At 36.8% G+C, this 23,956-nt stretch overlaps 2 protein-coding genes across 5 annotated transcripts in view; one reads left to right on the top strand and one right to left on the bottom strand.

The window, feature by feature from the left end:
- The window catches only part of ERMARD (ER membrane associated RNA degradation), a 25,118-nt gene extending 1,162 nt beyond the window's left edge, over window positions 1-23,956 (top strand). Inside the window, exons 1-18 of one of the 4 annotated variants that reach the window (XM_079333139.1) lie at window positions 6,247-6,361; window positions 7,372-7,540; window positions 8,561-8,700; window positions 9,185-9,286; window positions 10,427-10,516; window positions 10,936-11,033; window positions 11,574-11,710; window positions 13,000-13,114; window positions 13,668-13,770; window positions 14,202-14,231; window positions 14,746-14,816; window positions 15,386-15,554; window positions 16,441-16,524; window positions 17,298-17,377; window positions 17,852-17,980; window positions 19,416-19,625; window positions 20,517-20,630; window positions 21,220-23,956. In XM_079333139.1, the coding sequence (XP_079189265.1) occupies window positions 7,372-7,540; window positions 8,561-8,700; window positions 9,185-9,286; window positions 10,427-10,516; window positions 10,936-11,033; window positions 11,574-11,710; window positions 13,000-13,114; window positions 13,668-13,770; window positions 14,202-14,231; window positions 14,746-14,816; window positions 15,386-15,554; window positions 16,441-16,524; window positions 17,298-17,377; window positions 17,852-17,980; window positions 19,416-19,625; window positions 20,517-20,630; window positions 21,220-21,379 (2,001 nt within the window). In that variant the 5' untranslated portion in view covers window positions 6,247-6,361 and the 3' untranslated portion in view covers window positions 21,380-23,956. Of the gene's footprint in view, window positions 1-6,246; window positions 6,368-6,398; window positions 6,526-7,371; window positions 7,541-8,560; window positions 8,701-9,184; window positions 9,287-10,426; window positions 10,517-10,935; window positions 11,034-11,573; window positions 11,711-12,999; window positions 13,115-13,667; window positions 13,771-14,201; window positions 14,232-14,745; window positions 14,817-15,385; window positions 15,555-16,440; window positions 16,525-17,297; window positions 17,378-17,851; window positions 17,981-19,415; window positions 19,626-20,516; window positions 20,631-21,219 lie in introns of those variants that run through there. The other 3 variants (XM_079333140.1, XM_079333138.1, XM_079333137.1) reach the window with 3 other exon arrangements.
- DYNLT2 (dynein light chain Tctex-type 2) lies at window positions 1,027-6,208 on the bottom strand. Its single transcript, XM_079333199.1, has 4 exons — window positions 6,095-6,208; window positions 3,574-3,729; window positions 2,589-2,747; window positions 1,027-1,219 (listed from the first exon to the last, which is right to left on the bottom strand). Exons 1-4 carry the CDS (start codon window positions 6,128-6,130, stop codon window positions 1,109-1,111), a joined length of 462 nt encoding a protein of 153 aa, XP_079189325.1. The 5' UTR covers window positions 6,131-6,208; the 3' UTR covers window positions 1,027-1,108.

The following is a 23,956-nucleotide window of genomic DNA, read 5'->3' as shown; positions in this document are numbered from 1 at the left end:
CCCTCTTCCCGGGGACCGGGGCGGCGCGCGCTCCCGACCCCAGCCGGGCCCCGTGGGCGCGCACGGCCCCGCGCCGGTGAACAAAGCGCTCGGCCGCGCCCCAGCCCCGGCGCCGCCCCCGGCCGGGGCTCCCCCGCCCCGCCTGTGCGCCCACCCGCCACCCGGGCTGCTCACCGCCCCTCGGGTTTTGCCCCGCCGCGGCTCCAAAGGCGCTCGGACCCCAGCTGGCCATGGGGCGCTGGGATGCACCGCCGCCCCATCCGCGTTTGCTTTCAGCTCCCAACAATAGAACGGACATGGCAAAGGCGCCGGCGCTCCATTTCCACGCGCGGCAGATCTAGAAGTGGATGTCTAAACACTTCACGGATCTGCCGGAATCTCATGTTACACAATACAATCGGTGCAGCCCTTGCCAGTTACGGACCAATTCTCAATAGCCTCACGATTGATCCCATTGTCCTCCTGCCACTACCACCAGGAGCCTCTAAACCAAAGTGACCTACCTCGCTCAATTCAGTATTTGCTCACCAACCAGACCCTAGGCGATACTTAACCAAAGGCTAAGACCCCCGGAACCTAATAACTTTCACTTCATTCAAGGCAAACGGCTGGAAATTTGAAGTTCCTAGGACTGCAAAACACAGCTTCCCTCCCAGCCAAGTTTCTAGGCAGACTAGCATTTTATCGTAGATGCTAACTATGAAAATGCAAAATGAACATTGCTTTTTCTTACAAAGAGCATGCTTTTAAGAAAACTGATACCTGCAACTGCATGTAAGCATTGGTTAACAGTCCTAGGCACCCAAGTGACAAGCAACATTCAAAATTTTGCAATGTTTGGCCTTACACCAGCTGCTCCCACTTCCACAGCAGAGCTTTACAACAGATGAAGCCCATATGTACTCAACCATAAACATTTCCAACACAGTTTTTTGGTTTCTTTTTTTTTTTTAACAGAGCAAAACGAGCAAAATTATCTCAACTGTATGTCAGTTGGAATGTGCCAACAGCAAAAGGACAAAAAAGAATATTAAAATAATGATATTTTGAAAATTTTCAAATATACCATGTACTGTGATGCACGAATGCAGCTGTAACTTTCAGAGTTTTAGTCATAATAACAAGCCATTACCAATGCTAGTGCAATAAATGTATCAGTTTCACATTTAGCTGAAACCCAAGTGTCTCTCTGAGCATCCCAGAGGCATCTGCTGGCAACCTAAAGGGATAAAAAAGAAAAAGGTACAAGTGAACCTATATACAGCAGTTTTACTATTTATTTTTAAAGAACATCCAGCATTATCTAAATGCTAATCTAATCATATTAGCAGAGTTACAGCTTTTAACAACAATGCAAAGTTGAATAAAATTAACAATTCCTATTCGATGTTAAATATATGTTCTTCACAGTAAAGGTCCCACCCAAATAGATCCCTCTACCTACTCCCAAATAGATCCAAAAATATCAACACCAAACCCCCAATTCTCTCTTGTTAACTTGTTACAAGTTACCATACTGTAAGAGCACCCCTTCGAAAGCAGTAGAATGTCTGTGTGAATAGATACTAGTTTTGGGAACATATGCAATCAAGAAGTCAAATCCTCCATTCCTCCGCCTCCAGTTTACTCCCGCCTACTTGTGACCATTTATTGGGCTCTCAGTCTTTTGGATAAAATTCTGATAAAATTGTTTTCAAAGCGAAACTGTGAATTGGTGGCTGGAATAAACATATTCCTTGGGAGAAAAAAGTTAACTTGGACCACTTTCACTAATCCATTTTCGCCTACAGCTCCTCAGTCAAAGCACTCCTCACAGCATACTGTGAGACAGCACCAGAAAAGCAGGTAGATGCAGGCAACTCACAAACTGGATTTAGTACTGAAGCTCAACCCTTCAAATGTTGTTTCATGTAACTCACTAAACACAGGTTGATTTCAATGAGGTTTTAAGAACTGATGATGAACACTCCAAAGTAGAAGTGTTCTTTGACATTCTACTAGACAGGCAGAAGCATTCTGAATGCCAATGGGACTTTGGAATGCTAAATTTATATACCAATGCAGCAAAATCTAGAATCCTTTTATTTTAGGTGTTCCAAGTTCAGATGACTGGTGTTAACTTGAAGTCTCAGGAGCATATCTGGTGGCAGCTGCAGTTACCATCCCTTGTTTTGCCACCCTTCTATTCCATGTCACCCCACACTACAACTGCGCAGCATTTTGTGCTGAATGTGAGAACCCAAATGGAGATCCAAGTACACTGGACAATGAAAAACAAAATTTACTGAACTCATGCAATTGTACTGGCAAAGCATGCAGCAGAAACAAGTGGGTGGCAGGGAAGTGCAGTAGAGGCTGTTTACCACTTACTGAACACATGAAGGCAACAACCTTCAGAGAGTTAGACAAAATCACAGCAGCACCTTGAGTTGTCACCTGGGATATTACTACCCATAAAGAACATAAAAGCTTCAGGATCACCTCAAACAAGTTAAGATGCTGAATGTGAAAGAAGACCTAGGAGATAACACAGTTATAAAAATGGGTTTTAATTTTCAAAAGGTATAATAAATAATATGTTTGCTTACAATCATTGCCTGATTTGCCTTTTCCACAATTAGCACTGATACCACATACTTATAACGGTCATAGTCCAAATCCTTCACAGCCTTTAATATTTCTTCTGAGATTGAAGCACACAAGGAGGGACTAGAAGCTCCATTGTATGTGACTCCTTGTAGTTTATTCTATCAAAAACAATTTTGAAGGATCTTAGTTTTCATTCTAGTAGTCTTTTGCAAAAAACACCCTTTACAGTCATTTTCATTACAAGAACATGAAAAGAACTAATGAGTTGAATAGTCAGTACAGACAATGGTCTCAAACAGCAAAGAATGCATTACTTTTACTCTGAAAGGTTTAATCTGTTTTTTTAAAGGTGACACACATGCCCAGCCAATCTCCATTTAACAATCAGGAGTATATTCTTCTCCCTCGTTTGGGCTCAGTTCACTGGAAAACAGTGCTACAAATATCTGTTCCAAATATCCAAGATATATCTTCCAGACAGCAGAATTAAAAAGATCTGGTTATAACTGTTCAAAATACCACTAACAGCTCTGGATTATCTCAACAGATTGTTCTCTTTCATTTTTGCTTAATTTGTGTATGTAGCAGTCTGATTGTCAAGGATACCAAGTAATTTTATGCACGTCCTGTAATTTTAGCAGAATGAATAGAAATCCACAGATTTGATGTCATGATCTTTTGCTAACTGTATATTTTGTGGATTATGGTACTTTGAACTGTGCTGTAGCTCAATTTGATTTTAAAAAATGCAAGTGTTTATGAAGCTTCAGCTCCGCCTAAACAGCACATGCTCAGCAGTGACCTTGCAGAGGCCCTTCTGCACTTTGCAAAACAGAGTACATTTACATTACACTCATGTGCCAAAACTCACAACTGCAGAGATTTATGCATGTTTAAGTTTATGCAATATTCACTGTTCCATAAATACTTCTGCAAGACAATCTGCTTTTGCAATGAGAAAATTAATTTTAAATACTACTATACCGTTAGTATGGCTTGAGCTCTGTCTCTTAATAAACCATCCTGAACTTTAGTACGTGGCTCCAGTCTATATGTGTTATGGATGTATTTCAGCTTTTCCTGATCTTCTTCTGTTGGAGATGGGTCTGAAGGATCTTGATATGCCTTTTTTCCTTTTGACTGTACAAAATGATTTAAAAAATCTACATCACATGTCAATATTTTAGAATTTAAAGACTCTAAATAATCCTTTATGGTGTAGAGTTAAGAGAACAAAAACTCCAGCAATTAATCTAGGAATATGTTAACAAAAACCAGAGAAAGCTAGAAGCTGATTATCATCTTCTGGCTGTTTTAACACTATTGTTTTGTCTGAAAGAAAGAGAAGTGGTTGACTTCTACTCAATTTTAAATTCTTTTCCAGCAGAATCCAACTGTCACCTAACTTTGCATTTAAACTCGTCAATCAGATACACCACATTAGCACCCTGAATTCACTACCTTCTCCAAGTAAAACGACACACATATTAACATACCCATGCAAAACTGTTAGCCACAAATTCAAGCATTTCATTCAAAAAGCCTACACAATACCCAAAATACAGACTTGGTTAATTTACTATTTGTAAAGTTTACTTGTCCTTATTCCTTGTTACTAAAAGATTAGCATGTGTATTGATGACTAAATTTGCTCATAAATAAATAAATAAATAGGAAAAAGGTAAGCTCCAGTGTGCAAAGCTTTGTAATTTTGCTTGGAACTTAAAACCAGATCTCTGAAGATCGCCTATCTCTTCAACACAGGTAACGAAACTCGTCCCTCTATGAATGCAAGAATCAAATCTGATGTTGCGAAAGAAAGGTCGCCTCTGGTCCACCAGGGTGGCTTAAAATAGAACTGTAAAATAGTAACAAAGAGACAGAAAAGCACCAGGAGCAAACGAGATCGTAGCAAATGTCACAGCAATGGTCTTCCAGACCCATTACTTCCTAACAAACCATTACTAAGTTTCCTTGACTCTTCAGTCTCAGCTCCACTTCCTAATTACTGCTAGAACTTAACATAAGAGAAAATCATCAGTTCCTTTCCAGGAAAGGAGAAAATAACTCAAAGGTGAAATAACATCACAGTGCAAGTCTTATGCTAAGAAGTACAGAAAAAAATGTAATTTATGGATAATATAAAAGTCTAATGAGAATTATTTTAAAAGATGCGCTACTCAGGGGCTCACAAATCTTTCTTCTGAGGAGTTTTAAGAATCAGGGAAGAAATGCAGTTTTTTCTCTATGAAATCATTTACACATTAGTTCTCTCAACAACTGTGGATGTTACCTAAAAGTGTCCTTAAAAACACTCATGTTGGCAGCCTTAGCGCAAATTGCCTGCTGATATTTGTTGAACTCTGAATAGCACTTACTCTAAAGACACAAGGACCAAACACACTTGCACTTAGCCTGTGGACATTCATTATCTACTAACTGCAAACTCAGATCTCAAAAGACTACAGCCCTGACATGCTCATCACACCTCACCTAACAGCAGAAAAACCACCTCAAGTCTTGCAGCTGAGGTCTTCAAATGAGCATCCCCATCCATGTGAGTAGCAATGAACTTGTGAGAAAGGGCGTAGTCCAGTGATTCTTTGCTGAAATGGTTCAGCTTGAGCCACACTACCTTCAACCTCTTTCATTAATGATGGAAGAAAATTTATGTCTATAATGGTGGTACTTAAAAGTTTACCTGCTATTATTAGTGACAGGAGTTTTCATAATCACTTGCAAGAAGTCATTTCATTTACTAACGAGGCAACCAAAGACCTTGAATTCTCTATAGACGTGGCTAGTAAATAAACCCACTTCTGGATATCACTGTATAAAATACATAGTAAACCCTCAAGTTTTAGCACAATGTTGTAATTACATTTCTGTTAAATATTTGCAGCCTCCTGAAAAAACGCAGAAACGCCTGCTCTTAGGCTTAACTTTGAACATACTGAAGGAAGTACGCTAGGAGAAAAAAAAGCTTTTGTTATTTAAATGAAATGCTGTTTGTTAGTAAGTTCAATTTAACAACCAATAGTTGTTAGCTGTTAAAACAAACAAGAAACAGAATTGTTTATTCCTTCAGTAGAGGGCACAGCCTCTAGTTTAGAGCAGCAGCCCGGGTTGGAGGGACTGCCCCACCGCAGGGAGGATCCCCCTTCTCTCACCCCACGGCAGCTCGGCCTCCCCGTGCCGGAGCCAGCACCCCAACGGCGGGGCAGGAGCGAGCACTGCGCCAGAGCACGAGCCATGCCAAACCAGGAGGGAACAGCACCCCGGCACCAGTTTTCACAGCATCACACGCACCTTTTAACCCGCATGCTCCACGCCCTATCCTTCCCACCCATTGAAGCGCTACAGGCCTGGACCGGCACCCCCGCCTCGGCCGGGCATCACACCCCCGCCTCGGCCGGGCATCACACCCCCGCTGTCCCCGCTCCCGGGGTGCCCCCACCCCGCCAGCTCAGCCCCCCGGAGCGCCCGCCGCCCCGGTGCCGCTCACTGTGTCTTTATCGGGGCGCTTTTTCCCTGGCTCCATGGCTGCGGCGGGCGGCGGGCGGCGGCCCCGCGAGGCGGCGCGCGCGGGCGGCGGTAACGGCGGCGGCCATGGCGGGGCCGGGCAAGGGCCGAGCTGCGGCCTGCGGGACCGGACCGGAGGGGAGGGGAGGGGACAGCCCTGCCCGGCTTCTGCCGCTGCCAGCCCGGCTTGGTGACCTGCTCTGCCTGCGAAGGTCACCGCCCTGCCCCGTGTCTGGCCCGTTTTACAGTGGTAATTGTAATAAAGGGGAGCAGCGGTCGCGCAGGTTTTGCTGTGGCCTTCCGCCCCTAACAGTGAAACGGAGAAGGAGAAGAAGAGATACAAATTAAGATGGACTGAATGATATGTCTTAGGGAAATTGTAGGGTTTAAAATTTATTTTTCTTTAAGTAGCAGGTAGGTGCTCCAGATGTCAGCTAAAGCGGTTTCCGATGGGAACTGTTACACTGCTCAGTGCTGATAGCTATGTAAATATTTCCTCTCTCCTTGAAGCCGCGAATTCAGAAATTGCGTTTGTGAGGGTCAATTCTGCCACCTAATTAAAGAGGAAAACATGCTTTTGTTTTAATAGCATATTTTTCATTCTTATTATTAGTTGTGGTACTTCATTATCAAACAATTCTTGTCTGTCTGATTAGTGAAGAAGTGTGACTTTTTTGCTAAATCAGAAGCGTTTTCATCCTTCTTAATATGGGCAGTTTTATCTGTGGAATTTTTAAAATTTAAGTGTGTGCTTCTGAATCAGTCCATTTTTCTCCTTAGACTAATGTGGAAATATCATGAATGTTTAAATTGCACTAATATTGCTACAAAATTCACGTGTTCTTCCCCTGCTCCCCTCCAAGGATCTTGCTGGTTGTAAGGACTGATGCTCTTGCTTTACTTGACGTAGCATCAGTTTCTCTGCAAGCTCAGAGATTAGGCAGAACATTTATATATAAGCTGGGGGATTTTTCTTCAGTCTGTGTTGTCGTGGTTTCAGTAGATACAACCGTTCTGAAATACACCCTCCTGACCTTGTGAAAACAGAGCAACACTTTCCCTCAGTTTTACAAAGGTAGTTCTGGTTGAGAATTCCTTTTGTCATGTGCCTGGATGAAATTTGCATTGCAAACCCAAACAACTTTTTTGCAGGTGCCATGTTACAGTCTTGTAGCTGTGCTTATAGATATGTTTTAACAATGTTTTTTGTTCTTGTGTGCTTTCTTGATACAAGGATTTTTTTCCGTGTGTTTTTCCTAGATGGCATTGCCAGACTCGATCACTACTTGCCTTTCTCAACCTGTGCATTATGTGATTTGCAAACTTGGATTTGAGAAGAAAGACACCTATGATATTAATAATATTTTATCTGGAAACGGGGAAGTACGTTGGCAAGCTGTTACAGAGCATGTGTGTTACCTTGAATCAGGTTGGTGTAGTAGTGATGCATTTAAGACTGATACAGAATTTCATAGCAATCCTAGCTGAATTGTGACACTTTGTTACAGTATTACGTTAGCTCTGCAGATTTTAATATGTAGAGTTCATGTATACAAAGAGCTTTGATTTTTTCATCTGCATTTGGTATTTGGCTTTTGCTGGCTCATAAGGTTTGTGTTATTGTGCTACCTAAGTAGCTCTTACTTTGTCTTCTTCTTGGTTCCCATCTTAATATGCCTGTAACATAAAGGGTTCAGTTCTGCTTCTCTCCAACCCCATAATTTCCTTGTTCTGTGTTCTTTATATTAATTTTGCTGTAAATTTAAAAGCCTGAGACCATCAATATTCCTACAGTTTCTTTTGTTTGTGTTTCCCAAATTTAGGTTGTACAGAAATATTGCTTTGTTTCCCTTCTATGTGAAATAGTTTGTAGTTGTTTTTTTAACCAAAACTAAGTACTTATGTCCTGCTGAATTAATTGAATTTTAATTTACCAAACTGCATCATGCAAGCTCTGTTATTAATTTCCAGAGGTGGTAAAAGTATCATTCAGTAAACCCAAAGAATTTATTTTCCTATAAAAGGTTTTCCATGAAAAAGAAGTAGTGATTCCACTCTGTAAGGTAGCATATCCATTCGCCTTCTTTAAAGGCTGTAAGTGGTACAATTTGACTCCCACTGAGCCTGCACTAGCTTCCAGCTTGATACAAGGAACTTCTACAGAAATTCTAGAAGGTTATTCACATTTCAACAAAAGCATAACAATCCTATTCACTTCCATATTTTATTGTGTTAAATTTTTGTTGGGGTAGAAGTTTAAGTTTTGAATGCCTTTTCTGTGTGGTATTTTGGCCAGTAAATTGTTTTTTATTGGTTTGCTAAAATAGGATAAAATTGTCTGTGCTAAATATGTACACAAACTGTAACAGGTTTTATCCCTAGTGAGTCTTAAAATATTAGACTTTCAGGAAGGTTGGTACCCTAATCACCTTCTGATTTTCAATTTAAGATCAAAGCGTGGATTATATCAAAAGCATACGATCGTTAGGACCTGTCTGTGAATCTGTTAATTTGCACTTCAAATCTCTGACCAAGGAGCAATTTGTAATTCAGTATGCATCGTGGTTCCACTGGACAAACTGCACAGAGGTATGGAAACTTCTGTTAGTAGTTTGTATTTTGGCACCTGAACCTTTTGTGGAAGTTTAATTGAGAATACAGAAAAGATATCCATGAACCAAAATGCTTAGAATTTGTAACTAACTGCCCTTCTCTGATAGGTGGTTGCTTTTCTGACTTTGTAGTTAGATTTTGTATTAGACAACATGAAGAGCTCTTGGCCCTGTTCTAACATTAGTTTGTAGGATTTTGTTTTTCTAATAACCTGGGCCTAATACCAAGTTTAACTGGTAAAGTTATTATGGATAATTTTAAAGGTGTAAGGCACTAGATATCAAAAGGTACTCTAGGGAAATTTCTCTCCAGGCATCTACACTTCCATTTCTTTGGCATGGTTTTCTTTCTACATTTGCGTAACAGCTGTCATGAAGGAATATTTAGATTTTTCTGTGCTTTTGGCAATGCGATCTTTCCTTTTAAATGCTGAGCACAATGTTCTTCCTCTCCCATGCAGGTATATCTTGAAGCATTTGATGTTTTACAATATGCAGAAGCTACAGAAGTTGCTCTTGGCTTAATGAAACTAACATCGTGCTTGGAGCGAGCCTTGGGTGATGTAAGTGCCAGCATGAGCAGATTTGGCTTCATAAGATGGGAATGAGCTCTTGGATTTAATTGTGCATTGAAAAAAGTGGTATTATCCCATACTGTAGTAATACACTGACATCACACATGGATTTTGAGTTGGACAGAGGTCCTTTCCTGGATCCAGTTGTGCTAATGGAAACATATGTGGGGCTCCTTCACCAGTGCTTCTAGAGTTGCTTGTGTGAGTGCTGTTGCTAACAAATTTAATTAGGAAAGAGGAGTTTGATTTATCAGTGTACATATAGTAGTAGTCTTTATTACTTTGATTTATTTAGCTGAAGTGAGGCAACATAGCTTCCACAAAAGATCTGATGGTGTATTAACTTCTGTGAGGGGTAGCATGCAGATGGAAAAAAAGGCTGCTAATTTCTTTCTTAAGGAGAATGGAGAAACAGGTATTTAAACAGCTTTTGCTGCTGGGCTGTTTTACAGCCAGGTAAGTTAAAATGACCAGTTGTTCGATATCTATGAGGAGTTCTGGAGAACAAAATGACAGAGAAGGAGCAATAGGCTAAGTCACAAACCAGTGTGCCCAAGTGTGGGGCGTGGTAAATTTTGCAGTAAAACAAATCACCAAGGATTGGAAAAAAATGTCAGGGAGAGTACAAATGGAAGGTGTGATAGCAGTTGAAACTTGAGATACTAAGATTGTCCAACAAGCTTAAAATCTTGTTTAAAGAACAGTCTGAATCAGAAGATGAACCACAAGTCTCCTCCCTTTCACAATTACAGAACCTATAAATTCTATTGTAAGAACAAAATACACTGTCCTTGGTATAGCTTATTCCCTTAATTACATGTTCATGTTTTGCCTTATTGGTTTTTGTGGGATTTTTTGGAAGAGAAAAGCAGTATGTATACAGACCCTGTGAAAAGCTTAACTATGTTCACATTAAGTAAAATATCCACTCTTTCCCAATACATTGTCTAAATTTTAATTTGTTGTGAAATTACAGAATTTAAATCCTTTTTAAGGATTTGGTTGGTTTTGTTTGATTAGTGTTTTTACAATAATGAAAATGGTTATTGGGTAAAATAATCAAGATATATGTTTGAAATACAAAGAAGGATACTAAATTATTTATTAACTGCTCTTTTTTCTTAATAGGTGTATTTACTTAAGGGTAATGATTGTCCTTTCCTTCTAAGAGACTTGCTTGCATCTGAGCAGCTTGCAGATGTCTTTGGACAAGCTGTAGTAAGTACAGAGTTTTGAAATAAGCAATAACTACTGAGCTGGTTTTCTTCCTACCAAATTTACCTTATGTTAATTTGCATTAAATTACACTGGATTTATACTACAAGAAGAGCTAAACTTGATCTCGTTTGTTTGCCTGTCCTAATTGTTTGGGATGTCTAATAACTAGTTTGATTCTTCCCATATAGTATCGTATATCCTGTACAAATGAACTGAAGGATTCTCCTTCAGAGAATACTGGGAATTGCAAATTGTGAGTTTGTTGCTTTGACAAGTGGTGGCCAGTCAGCTTGACAGCAGACATGGTAGTTTCTGAATAACTTCTGAACTTTTCTGCCATGGAAAGGTCATAAAAGTAAGAAGGGTAAGAAAAACAAAAAAGATTTCTTCATGCAGTAATTGCTTTGTTTATTAATTAGATGAATGTACTGAGGGTATTCATTGGATCTCCACATGGTCTGAACCTTCGTAATGTTTTGTGGCATGGGTTTGCATCACCACAAGAAATTCCTGCCAAGTAAGTTACCATGAAAAAAACCACTTCTTTTCTTACCAGTCAGACTTGTGAGTTCTTGGAAAGTGGTTAGTAACCACTTACTTATCTTACAGAGATAAACAAAATAGATTTTTCTTGCTGCTTCTACTTCTTTTGTAAATGGATTTCCATAGAATACTTCAGCCATTACAAAAATGGCCAGTATTATGTCCAGTGGGTTTTGTACTATTAGGGCAAACAAGAAAGTTCAAGAAAGTTTAACTATTTTTTTAAAGTCAGGGCAGTGAGGAGTAACTTGGAACAAAAGACAGAGGAATGGAGAAGGAGGAGCAACAGCAGCCAATGTAGAATACAGTGATGCTTTTTTTCTAATTCTAATTTTTTTTTTTTTCATGCTTGTAAATGCAATTAATTATGAAATGTCCCTACTTAGATGGGGAGTGTACATTCTGGGCATCTTTTAATAAAAAAAACCCCTTTGTTCCTAACTCACACATGTTGGTTATTTGCAAAAGATTTCTTTGTATAAGCTTTTCTAATATATTGTGGTATTCTCCCTAGATACTGTGCTATGCTGCTTTTTTTAACTGCAGGATTGGGTCAGTTGTTACAGACTTATCTTCTGCAAACTAAAGGTGTTTTAATACATCGACCTTATGTGATCTTCATTAGCTTAGAGGAACTTGATGCATTTCCAGGCAAGTATTTCACTACTAGCAAATATTTTATTATCCTGTATTTGCTATTGTTTCCTTGTCCAAAAGTGCTGTTGAAAATAATGTATTTTCCAGGGTTCCAAGATGAAATCTTAACGAAGATACCTGTGTACACCATCATGAGGTGAACCAATCATGCTTGTAGGGCAACTTTTTAATATGTAGACAGGTCACTGACTATTGAGTAAAAAACTGCTGCATATTAAAATAATTATAACATGTTGACACATGAAATATGGTTGCTTCTAAAAGACTTCAACTATATGTTACATTTTTTTGATTATGAGAGTTAATTTAATGTAGCAGTCATCTAGTTTGTCTTTATGAAATCTTTTTTCAGAATCAATGGGTTCCAACTGCAAGGCTCGCAGCAGGAGTGCCCTGAGTCTTACAGGGAAGCTGGTGTTGAAACAGAGTAAAAGATGGTGGCACATCTTCACTAGACTAATACTTTTCTCAGGGAAGGATTTGAAGAAGATTAAAATCTTCTCCCTGTCCACAGACCTTGTTTGGTTTATTCCTATTATTTTAAGGCAGTAACAGCATGTAGGGAATCTTGACATCAGTGGTGATCACAGTCAATTTGTGCAACATAGTCAGTGAAACATCTGTCCAAGAAATTGAGACAGGGCTTTTGGGAACCAAATCAACCTTTCAAGAGTTGTGTAGTATAAATCCTATAGCTGTTGATTTGCTTTGTAAAAACACCTAGTGCAATCAAGTTGCACTTATCATTTTAATCTTTCTCTTGGATAGTATGTTTATAATGTAAATTTATAAGTGCGGATTTCATTACATGCTAGCATTGAAATATGAAGTGTTAATTTATTATGCTGTATTTTCAGCACAGAAAATTGATAAAATAGGAACAATGTGCTCATATTCAAATGTTCATACTGCTGTACTGATTCTGGTTGAATAGAAATGATTCATTTTTTTAAGTATTTTTAAAGTTTGAAGGAGGTAGAGAACAACTCAACAGAAGCTGGATCTAGGTGCTATGTAGTCTTTCAATAAAAAGAAAACATGATTTTTTAAACTGGTTTTACTCTGTAATTTTATATTATCACCACAAATTCAATCTTACATATTTAAATTCTGATCTTAAATATGGCTACTGTTGTACTTGCATAGTTAAAATAAATTGGATAACTTTTAAATCTCCCTTTACAAATGTTGAAATAATACTATATTTTCAATGAAATACTTAAAATTCATTTGTAAAGTGTAGATTATATGCAATTTTTCAATGTTGCCTTTTTGACTTGCAGATCTTAATGATGAAATACTTTCCATTGCTGAAGAACTTGTAAAACTGTCCAGTTTTGTATTGAAAACAATGTTACCATTTTGGATTTCTGCTTTAACAGCTTTCAGGCAAAGCAGGTAAGATATTTTAAAATTATTTTTTAATAGAATCTAAAAAGAATATATTCTGTATTTTTACATCTGCATTTGCAGATTCCAAGACTTCCTACTAAACAACTTCACAGCATATAGTTATGCTTTGTTATGGTGATATCTTGGAAAGTTTGTTGAGTTATGGCTCTGTGTTGTGCCAACTAAGATTATAAACTATATTTTGAAGCCCAAAAAGAGCTGTTGGAGATGTAGCAAGAAAGGAGAGATTTACAAAGCAAGTGGGAATAAATCTTCATATGTTAAATCACATGTATTTTGATTTTTTTTTTTTTTTAAGTGTACTGTTTTATTTTCCTCTCCCATTTTCCTGCTTCATCTTTTTGTGAGTTATTCTCATCTCTGAGCTTACACTTAGTGGTCAGTTTCTGTTTGGCACAGGTGGTAATTTATTGTTTGTTTACAAAGTGCATTACAAAAGAATTTTTTCAGGATTGTTTGGCCTGAGACTGTAACTCTAAAATGGTTTATATTTATAAGGAGGAAAAACACCCTTTGGATATCTCTGTTGATTTTTCAGGTATGCTGACAGTGTGATTCTCTTACTTCCTCAGCTGGAAGTTGGACTTAGATTGCTCTTCACTACAACTAATAAATGTCCAAATCGATTGCTAACAGCAGAGGTAAACTTTTGTCTAAAGTCAATTATGATTTAGTGCTTACAATATTTGCAAAACAGTTATTCCAGAAGTATAGTGTCTATAATCATTTATAGGTTTACCCCACAAAATTTCAGTCAAGTTTGGAAAGTTATTTACAAATCTCCAGTTGAGAGTGATGAATGCCGTTAATTATTTTTTAATGTCTGCCTCTAAAAGGTGGAAGATGAGTGTTCAGAAGCAGTTGTTTAGGGTGAAAAGCAGGGCATTATATATTTGTTTGTAAAATCTCAGCACAAAATCCCAAAGTCCCACTTTTCATTCATAAGGGGACTTTTTTGCTATTCGTGCACCTCTGGTATCTCATGCAAATGAATAAACTAAAGTTCTATATACATGCCTAGTTAATTGATTTTGTTTGAAAACCAAATAATATTATTTGTGTTTTGTTCTAGTCTTCTGCTTTCTACACCACTTTTGATGAGGTACTGTGATTTTTTTTTTTTCAAATATATATCAGTGTCAGATTTAAACCATTAATGTTTCCCATTACTAGAGTTAAGAATGCACTTTCTTCAGTTGAATATGACATTATTTCTAACTTTTTTTTTTCCAAATAAAAGATGGACAGTAAGCCCTTTAAATTTGGAATGCTCCAGAAAATATCAAAATTAATACAAATTGTTATAAACAGACTATTTTTTCCTAAATGTTTTTGTCTTGAAATTTATCACTCCACAGAAACAAACATTCTGCTTTTTTTCCTAGATTCAGTTATTCAAAATAAATACCAAAAAAATATTGCCAGCATAAATCCTCAGTTTTACAGGTTGATTGGATTATTTCAAGTTGTTTGTCAGTAATAATTAGGCATCTTGATTCTAGAGTGGCAGAAGTAATCACATCAGATTAAGAAAACTACTTTAGTTGGTGTTTCTTCTTTGATTATATGATCAATAATTTAATAAGTTTCTCTTCAAATTATTTTTTTTTTTCTAGATGCTAGCAAAGCATTTGCATAATGAAGAAGTCAACCAGCTACCTGTAGTTCTTGAGGAGCCTGCCATGGAAAGTGTTTTGAAAGTGTTCTATGGTTTCGTCATCGTTGACTTTTGTTTGTTTGTTTCACTTAGTAATTATCTTTATGATATGTCTAATACTTATTTTATATGAGCATGTGTCATATAGGGAAATAGCAGACTTATTTCTGAGTGCTTCTGGGACACATCTTGCACTATCTGGGTAGATAAAACAAAAATGTGGCTCAAACCTACCTGAGCACATTCTGCATCTTACTAGCCAAACAGATTGTGAGCAGGAAATGTTTGGGTATCTAGTTTAGAGTTTTTTTGAGGGTGTAGAGGAGATCTGAGGTTACAGTCCTGTTGCCAGAGGCAGTGGGGATGTGAAGGGCCTGGGACACAAAGCTGAAGGAAACCTGTTGTTAGTTGTCACAATATAGAATGTATGTTACAAGTACAGTTTGCACTAGGTTTTTTTCTGAATACCTAAATACCCTTATCCTATAGACATGATTGCATACTTGTCTTTCAAAGATATTCTATACATTGATATATTCAATTCTGTATGGGTACACATAGAATAGATTTCTGTATAGTTGGTGTATGTTTCCACAGGACTTCCTTTGGGATTTCTTGAACCACCAGGAGGGCCCACGTATAAGAGATCGTTTAAGCCATGGAGAGATCAATCTAGAAACTTTTCCTAGAAAAGTAGCAAATCAGATAATTGGATTTGCTATTACTATTCTCTGCAGATTCTCAGATGAGGATATGTGTTCTTTTAAGGTAGGGACCAATATTCTGTTCTCTGAAGATTTTTTTTCAGTTATCTTGGATACAATTTTAGAGAGTTTTATGGCTGAATCTTTCTTGACAACTTCTTTTTGTGCTAATGAAATATTGTTCCAAGTAAAAAATTGTGAAGGTATGTTTTTGTCTAGTTTTGTAGTGAAATAAGTATAGAAAGTTTTCCAAAATGTTACCCTTTCTTCCTGTATGTGAATTTGTTGGCTTAACCAGCCCTAATTCACAAGGTTGATCCATAAATTATAAGGATTCCGTTTAATTTTGTCAAATTGTATTTATGAACTAGCCTGTTTATCTTCAGAATTATCTGCAAGGTATGTAGAACATCTGTAGCTCACCCACCGAGGTTTGTAGTTATCAGGATTTTCTTTTCCTGAGACACTGTAAATAATACTGCCTTGCTAATGGAAGTGTTATTTGTATCTGTACTTACACTATAGATTTGCAAATACTTTTTGCCTTGTGCTCTGTTTCTCAATATTAGCAATTATTATTTTTGCTCTCCCCAGTTTCCTGTTTATATTTGGGATTATGTTTTTCAATATAACGTAGCAACTTGTGAGATAAATCTTCTATTTATTAGTTGCAGCTCTTTTTTAGTTTCTCCAGATGTATGGTGTGCTGCCACATGAAGAGAATACTTGGTTGCTTTTCTGTCAGCTGCTGTCAGGCTTCATAGTTAAAATATGTGAAATTAAGCTTTAAGCACTCACTGTGCTGATTACTTCTTTCAGCCCTTAGACATTTGGCAGTGTTTACTGACATCAGTGCTATAGGTGGCATGCATAAAATGAAGTCTAAGTCTGTGTATGATTAGGACAGCTTAGAGAAACTGTTGAGTATTGTCTGTCATCTTGTAAATCAGGAACACATGGTCCTAAAACCACTGATGAACTGTGCAAGTTGCTACCGATCTCGGTTTCATCCAATTTCCCGACTCAAGAAGCAGGTATGTACTTCTATCTGTGAAAGCATTGTCCTTGAAATTGTGAATCCTCAGAATTATGTAATTCTTTTCTGCATGCTTTGATTGTCCTAAAAAAAGTTCAAGCCCTACTTTTTTGTTGTTGTTGTTTATTTATCAAAGCATAAAGGAAGTCACAGCTGCAATTGATACCTGTTAATGCAATTGATACCATTCTAGATCATGAAATAGCTTTATTCTTACCTGAGTGTTTGCTTTTCTGTAGTTTTCCTAATCTGCTTCTGCATTTTTATGTCAGGAACACTGCTAGGTCCTGTCTCCAAGAATCTTGGATCAGGCTGTTACTGAGTTTTTTACTGTGAGAGGGCCAGCTGATTAAGATTCTGTAATGGTAGCAATATCTGCTTTCTAATGTCATGGTAGTTCTCTGCCAATCAGTTTAATGAACTGCTTGAGGACGTTTCTCTATTGATTAGAGATTGCAGTATGCATACTTAATTCTTTTACTTTTCAACAGCATTCAAACATTGTGTTACAAAAGTGTTAGCTATTCTTTTGTACTAAAAAAGCTCCACAGAATATTAAATTAGTTCATTCAGATAATATTTTGGCATGGCAGTGTACATCCAGACTTTTTGCTCTAACCTAAAGCTTAACAAATGAAGTTGGCTTGCACAATTATGACCAGTGAACAAATAACTTACTGCCTCTTGCCTTTTTTTTTTCTAAATGGGCTGCTAAGAAAAGCATGTCAAAGTCTATACTTTACAAAATATTTTTCATTATTTATTTTTGAGGTGCTGGAATGTATGAAGAGCATCCACTTATGGCCTGAATTGCCAACAGTGCCTGAGGAACAAGTGGAAAAAATTAAAGGGTATGTATGTGCTATATAAGATCACCAGATATAAAACTGCAAGTAATTCCTTATTCTGGAAAGAACTTGGTAACCAGTGGGAAACTTTATATGAGATGTTGGTTAAAAGAAGAATGTAGCATTTTATTGTTATTTGAAAAGGAAGAAGTCATTAATATCACTGGAGGATGTTGTACTTGTTTAGAGCTGAGAGAAGAAATTTTAATGCATCTATCATATAAACAATATATTGTAGGCTTTTCATGAATGGAGGATTAAGAGGAGTTCTGAAGATTGGTGACACTGAGAAAAGGTTCCTTTAGTTGGAGAAAGAAAATCATGCTTGTGAGATAGAGGGAAAATAAACTATATTAGAGTGTAAGAGTGGACACTAAATACATTGATGTCAAAAAAAGTCTGCATCTTTGCCATTTAAGAAATAATGAGTACAAAACAATTTTATAATCTCAAATATTTTTTCTCTTTTGTTTTAAGGTTGGAAGAAAATGCTGAAGTTAATACTTTAATTTTGATGGTATCTGAAATTATATCTCAGTTGCAGCATTATATGCCCCAGAATTGCTGCAGTTCAGATGATCCTATCAATAGTGTTCTAACAGAGAGGTGAGTTTGATACTCTCCTGGTTCCTGCTGTCAGCTTCTATTTGCAGCCCAATGTAAGAACTCTCAAATCTAAATTATCCTGTTCCTGTTTGCAGAGAAATGCTTGAAATATTATATGCACTTTTCTAATGTTCCTTATGACTTAATCTGAAAATTTTAGGATTGCAGCTGAACATTATCTTCAAAATAAGAATGAGACATTGAACATTTTGGAATTACGGTAGAAATTTTACTTAGAAACTAGCCTGGAAAAGTAACTTCTTTTTTTTTTGTGAGATCACAAAAGCAAAATACTTTAAATATTTGTGTACTTACTATATTAGGTTGGTTTTAGTCTAGTTTGTGCTAAAACTGCTTCAGAAATCGTTTTTAATGTGCTTAGTGTCACAGCTGTGTGTGGCATTCAAAATGGCAATATGCTGCTATGTAATTCTACTCTTCATGTTTTAATATAATATATATCAAGTTACACTTGGTGTCAGACTTGGAGTTATGTTAATTCCAATAATATCTGACTTATTAATTGACTTTTAATTACCACTCTTAGAGCACCTTAAGAATCCCACGACTGAATGAATATGTTGGAACAGAACACACCTAATCAAACCCATTAGGCATGGGCAGCATAGAGCAAAGAGAATTCTACCTGTTGCTTTACTTATGTATTGTATGGATCTTCTGCTTCCTACCTACCAATCTGTAAATTTAAAGAAACCTAATTTCTGAGGTATTAAACTTTATACTAAGAGTTTTCTGCCTTTATCACTTCAAGTCATTGTTTTGCTATCTCAGGGCTAAACTGAGCATGAGGGAGATTAAGAAACACTTCTGTAAGAACAGAGTGTTTAAAGTGATGTGTGACCCATTTGTGTAGCAGATAAGACAGCAGGAAGATATTTGTGTTCTTTAACAAAGCATGATCTGGTGTGGTGTTGATTTAAAAAATGGCCTCATCACCTGCATTTTACGCAATGTTAAGTCTGCTTCTTGTTCTGCCCAGAAGAAAGACCACACACTAATGGGAGTACTAATTAATAGCATTTGTTTCACTGAATTTTATTATGGTGGATGTAAATTCATTGTGAGTTGAGCTATAGTGGGAGGCTTCAACCACAGCCCTGCTGTGATTTGATGTGTTCAGTGTATCATTTCAGCCAGGCAGTTTTGTTTATTGTGGTTGTGTTTCTTTGATCTGAAACGGGAAACATATTCATCATAATCAATTTTGCATTTATATTCAGCAAAGTGATAGAAAACACAATCACTACTCCTACTACACAGATCCTTGCTTTTTTCAGTCATGAGGTAAGGGCAGTTTGTTTCCAGATTTTCTGAATTACAACATCGTGATCAAACCGCACTTAATATGAAATGTATCCTATGTTAAATCCAGCTAACAAAAGATTGACGTTAAAAATCCCTTCCTGTTTTGGAGGCTGCTGGTGGAACTTTGCGATACCCGCATTTGCACGCTGTATTCCCCACGACCTGTGCTGGAAGTTGTGGTGCTACTCCGCAAAATAAGCGCGCAGTGCCATCAAGTGTCCCAGCAGGTTACTGCCGGCGCTGGGCTCAGATACACGCAGTGGGTCAACAAGGCTCTGCGTTCTCGCCAGAGGCACAACTATCGGCGGATGCTGAACAGGTTGGCTGCTGGTTTGCTTTACTCTGTGGTTAGGGTTATGAGAGAATGGCTGCACGCTGCTGTTGCTGTTGCTGCCTTTCAGTGGCTTCACTTGCAAGTTTAAAGTCAACAGCACGCGTTCTTGTTAGCCATTTCAGAGTCAAGCATCAATCAGATTTCCATTATATAACAATATTGAAATAACAAGAAAATCTCAAATTGGAGAATAATTTAAAGGGCATTGCTAGATTATGTAACTGTAAATTACAAGTTTTCAAATTAAATATTACTTGAATGTTAGTTTGTATTTTTTTAGTTTCTGGCTTTTCCTATTAAGTATATAAACGTCATTCAAATTTTATCTGACTGCAGTAGGTTTAACTGGTTTGAAGATTTTTATCTACTTTAGTTTACTGCTTTTTTTGTCATTACACCTGAATCAGTCTCTTTATAGATAAAAGAAATTTTAATATTCCATTAGTTTTTTTCTTAATCATAGGGGCTTTCCAGAATTTTATAAACACTTTGTTACTGACAAGGTTATGTTCATAAAAATGTTAAACATATTATTTAAGAGGCATAGCTTAAAGTGACAACTGATGATACACATTAATGATTCAGTTGAACTGAAGTTTATTATCTATGGATTAATGGGAACTTGGAGTTTTTCTTCGGAATCTCAGATAATTGCTTTCTTTTCTCCCCCTCATTTTGAGTTTATAGTCTCTATTTACTTTCTGAGATTTGTACTGCTTTCTACTGAAGGACATTTCGTAGCCTTTTTTTCCCCAATTTAGCAATAGCCAGCAATTTAGATTGGGTGCAGAGTCTAAATATTTTTTTTAATATTAATGATTTCTTTTAAAATTTGAGTTTAGTTTGTTTAAATAAGTATTTTTATTTTATTTCTAGCATTAAATTTTTGTCGCCAGTGTTGCGACTCATCTTACTGTTGATTACTCTGGAACTAGTCAATGTTCATTCAGTTTGTAAGAAGAATCCTTTTGATTATCAGCAGTATCTAAAGTGAGTATATAAATTTACTTTATGCAAATAGGAATTGCCCCAGAATTCCTTTGTGATCTGTACAGTAGAGATTTTTTATCATTATAGTCATAATTTTACTTTGGACTATGTTCACTCAGGAACTAAATTAACTTTTTTGAAGCATAGGTAGGGAATATTAATACATGAAAGTTGCATTTAATACGTTGCTGACTTTACTCATTGTGTGTTAATTAACAGCTGGTTGGATATCACATACATTGTGAAACATTTGACCAAGAAAGCAAAGGAAGCCATTTGGGGAAAGCTCTATCACACATTTGGTCACTGTATTCTTTCTATGGTAGTGTTAATTGCAGTTCTGAAGATCTTCCCATCTTACTGTGAGAGGGAGAGAGTGGTTCTCCAAAAGTAGAGCAAACTTTTATGTATCATTCATCCAATCCTCCTGAGGGAGATTTGGAAACTTGAAGAAGTTTTCAGCTTTAAGGCAGACATTGCAATATTCTTCTCGTCTCTCTCCTTTTTTTTTTTTTTTTTTTTTTTTTTTTTTTTTTTTATTATTCTTTTAAAATCCTTAAGAGTTTTTCTCTAATGTCGTTTCTCCTAGGTTTTTGAAGTCAGTCTTGCAGTACACTGAGAACTTGGTGACATACACGAGCCCTGAGAAAAACAAGTGGGATGAAACTATGCAACTTACAAAGACAACTTTGATAAAAATAAAGACAATCAGTGACAGAAAGCTAATGTTAATGAATCTAGCTACATGAACTAAATGGGCTTATGACTGGACATAGTTATATCTAAACAGTTACAGAAACCTAATATTTGATAAATCTAATTTAAAGACAAACTTCATAAATCATTATTAAATTTTGGATGCAAAATTTAGTCCTTTTATCAGAAGGTAGCTGCTGATACAGGAGATGAAAGATCAAGCTTCCAGAGAATGGGTTGTTTGCCAAATCAGTGAAAAAAGATTTACTGTGAACTAAATCAAGATGATACAAGTACTCCTGTAAATAAATCTTGTGTTTTGTACATTGATATTTTATTTATTTTAAAATTTCCTACTGTACTGAAAAATACCTAAGAAAAAAAGTGTGAATAAAAGCTCTGGAATTTTCTAAATCTGAAAAGTAATTTTTTACTTTGTAACCCATCAGCTGTTGTGTCAAAGACTGTGATCAACTGGTTAAGAAATGATGAATTTTATGAAATTCCATAAAATAGTGCTCATTGGCATCTGTGGTTGTTGTTAGTTGTAAACAGTCTGATCTTGCTCTGAACTCAGAGGCAGAGCTGGTAACCCAGTAACTGGTTGTTTATAGATGAGAATTTAAAGGAGACAGGATAGATACTTCTGCAGAAGGATGCTTCTGCACAGTATGTGTTGGTTTTGTTTAATTTCTTCTGCTCATTCAATACATATTTCATTAAATTCATGCAGAATGAATATGGACATGCATGTGCATGTGCTCACAGAGGTGTTCACTGTGGTTTAGAAAGCTATCCTCTGATTGCATACAATATTAATTTGAATATTTTATTTTTTCAAAATAAATTCTCCCCTTTTTCATCATCAAATAGTAGAATGTCAAAGCAATGCATAGGTTGAAGAACCAATTTACAGAATACCACCAGTATCTCTGCCTTTGCCTTCTCCTATGGGGAGTAAAACCAGAGGGTAAAGTCTGGAGAATGTTTGGCTCTACAAAGGATTAAAGATTCAAGTTACATTTTAATAAGCTTCTTTGCAATGTTTGCTGACTGGAAATCACAGCTAGAGAATTACTAGTTTGGTTTATTCAGTGTGGGGGATGGATATAAACTAAGATCATGTTGCTTCCTTTGTGCTACTCTTGAAATGTATTGTGTGTGTTTGAAATTTAGCTTTGTCACTTCCCAAAGATTATTTTGTTGTCATGGAACTTAATTATGTGAAAAAGTTTGAACTAGATAAAATAGATTAAATCTAGAAATAGAAAATAATTAGTCCAATGTAGTGTATAAGCCATAGTCTAAAATTTCACCTTTTTAAAACCTGAGTCAGCAGATCCTCATTATAATTTTAGAGGCTAATTTTATCCCATTGACTTTGCTCAGATATATTAACTTCTGCTAAGTGTGTCTTGGTAGTCACATTCATGATGACACTTGCTTTGATGGTGATAAGTATTCTAAGACAAAAAAAAATTTAAGTTTTATATATTCATTGTAAGAAAAAGATCAAGAAATTACCACACAGTTATGTTTTGAAGGTACATAAGTGACTGGCACACTTTCTCCTTTTGGAAGTGCATTCATATACTAAAAAGCACCTTACAGACTATAGAAGGGTATTTTCAAAACCAAAAGTTCTCCTTTGGTTGCTGTATTTTAACTTCGGTAAAATGATCTTGCATTCTGTTCACTTCATTTGCTTTTACTTAAGATGGAGCCCATTGACAGTTTCTTCTTTCCTAATTAGTGCCACAGATGTGATTTTCTGCTCTACGTTTGTGGTAAGAAGCATGAAGGATTTCTGGCAATTCTGTCAAAGATGGTTTTTCAGTTTGTTTTCCTACCTCTGAAGCTCTCTGATGGGAACACTGCTACCATCTATTGTTAAACAAATCTGGAACAGGCTGGGACAATCCAGTTATTTATTCTGACTTAATGCTGTCATTTACCAGAAGGGCTTATGCATGCAGGGCTTATGGCTTATGACAGCCCTGCATGTCATTTGCATGCAGGGCTCACGGATTTTTCCTGCTGTTAAAAGACTTGTGGAATAGAGCTGTAGAATAAGTTTGTATCCTACAATGCACATTGAAAAACAAATGGCAAGAGATGTGGTAGAGGTCATTTGGTTTGTCCTTTATCAGTTACTTACTTTTTCACTTCAGTTATTCATCTTTGCCATCTCTTTACAATCACTTTTAAGATATGAGAAAGAGTCTAAACTCTGAGCATTCAGCATTTCTGAGAGCAAAAGAAGCTTGGAAAAACTATGTATCTAGATATATCTAGAATTGTACCAAAATAAGTTTTTTTTCCAAGTGTGGTATTTCATCCAAAGATTACTTGGATCTGATTTAATTGTTGGCCTTTTTTCCCCAGGGTCTGTGTTTTCCTTGAGGTATTCACTCACTCAGTAAATCTATATAGATTTGGAAGCTGCAACACTCCGTGAGGAAAAGTGTTGAATTATTTTATTTACCTGGATAATGCTAATGAGGGAGTGATGATTCTTAAGTCAGTTAGTCCAAGTTCAATAGTCAATTTATCACAGAATCACAGAATAGGCCAAGTTGGAAGGGACCCACGAGGATGACTGAGTCTGAATCCTGGCCCTGCACAGCACC

This window comes from Erithacus rubecula (genome assembly GCF_903797595.1).
Source record: "Erithacus rubecula genome assembly, chromosome: 2".
Classification (NCBI taxonomy): domain Eukaryota; kingdom Metazoa; phylum Chordata; class Aves; order Passeriformes; family Muscicapidae; genus Erithacus; species Erithacus rubecula.
Note: the sequence above shows the minus strand (reverse complement) of the source record. Positions and strands in the feature narration are given on the sequence as shown.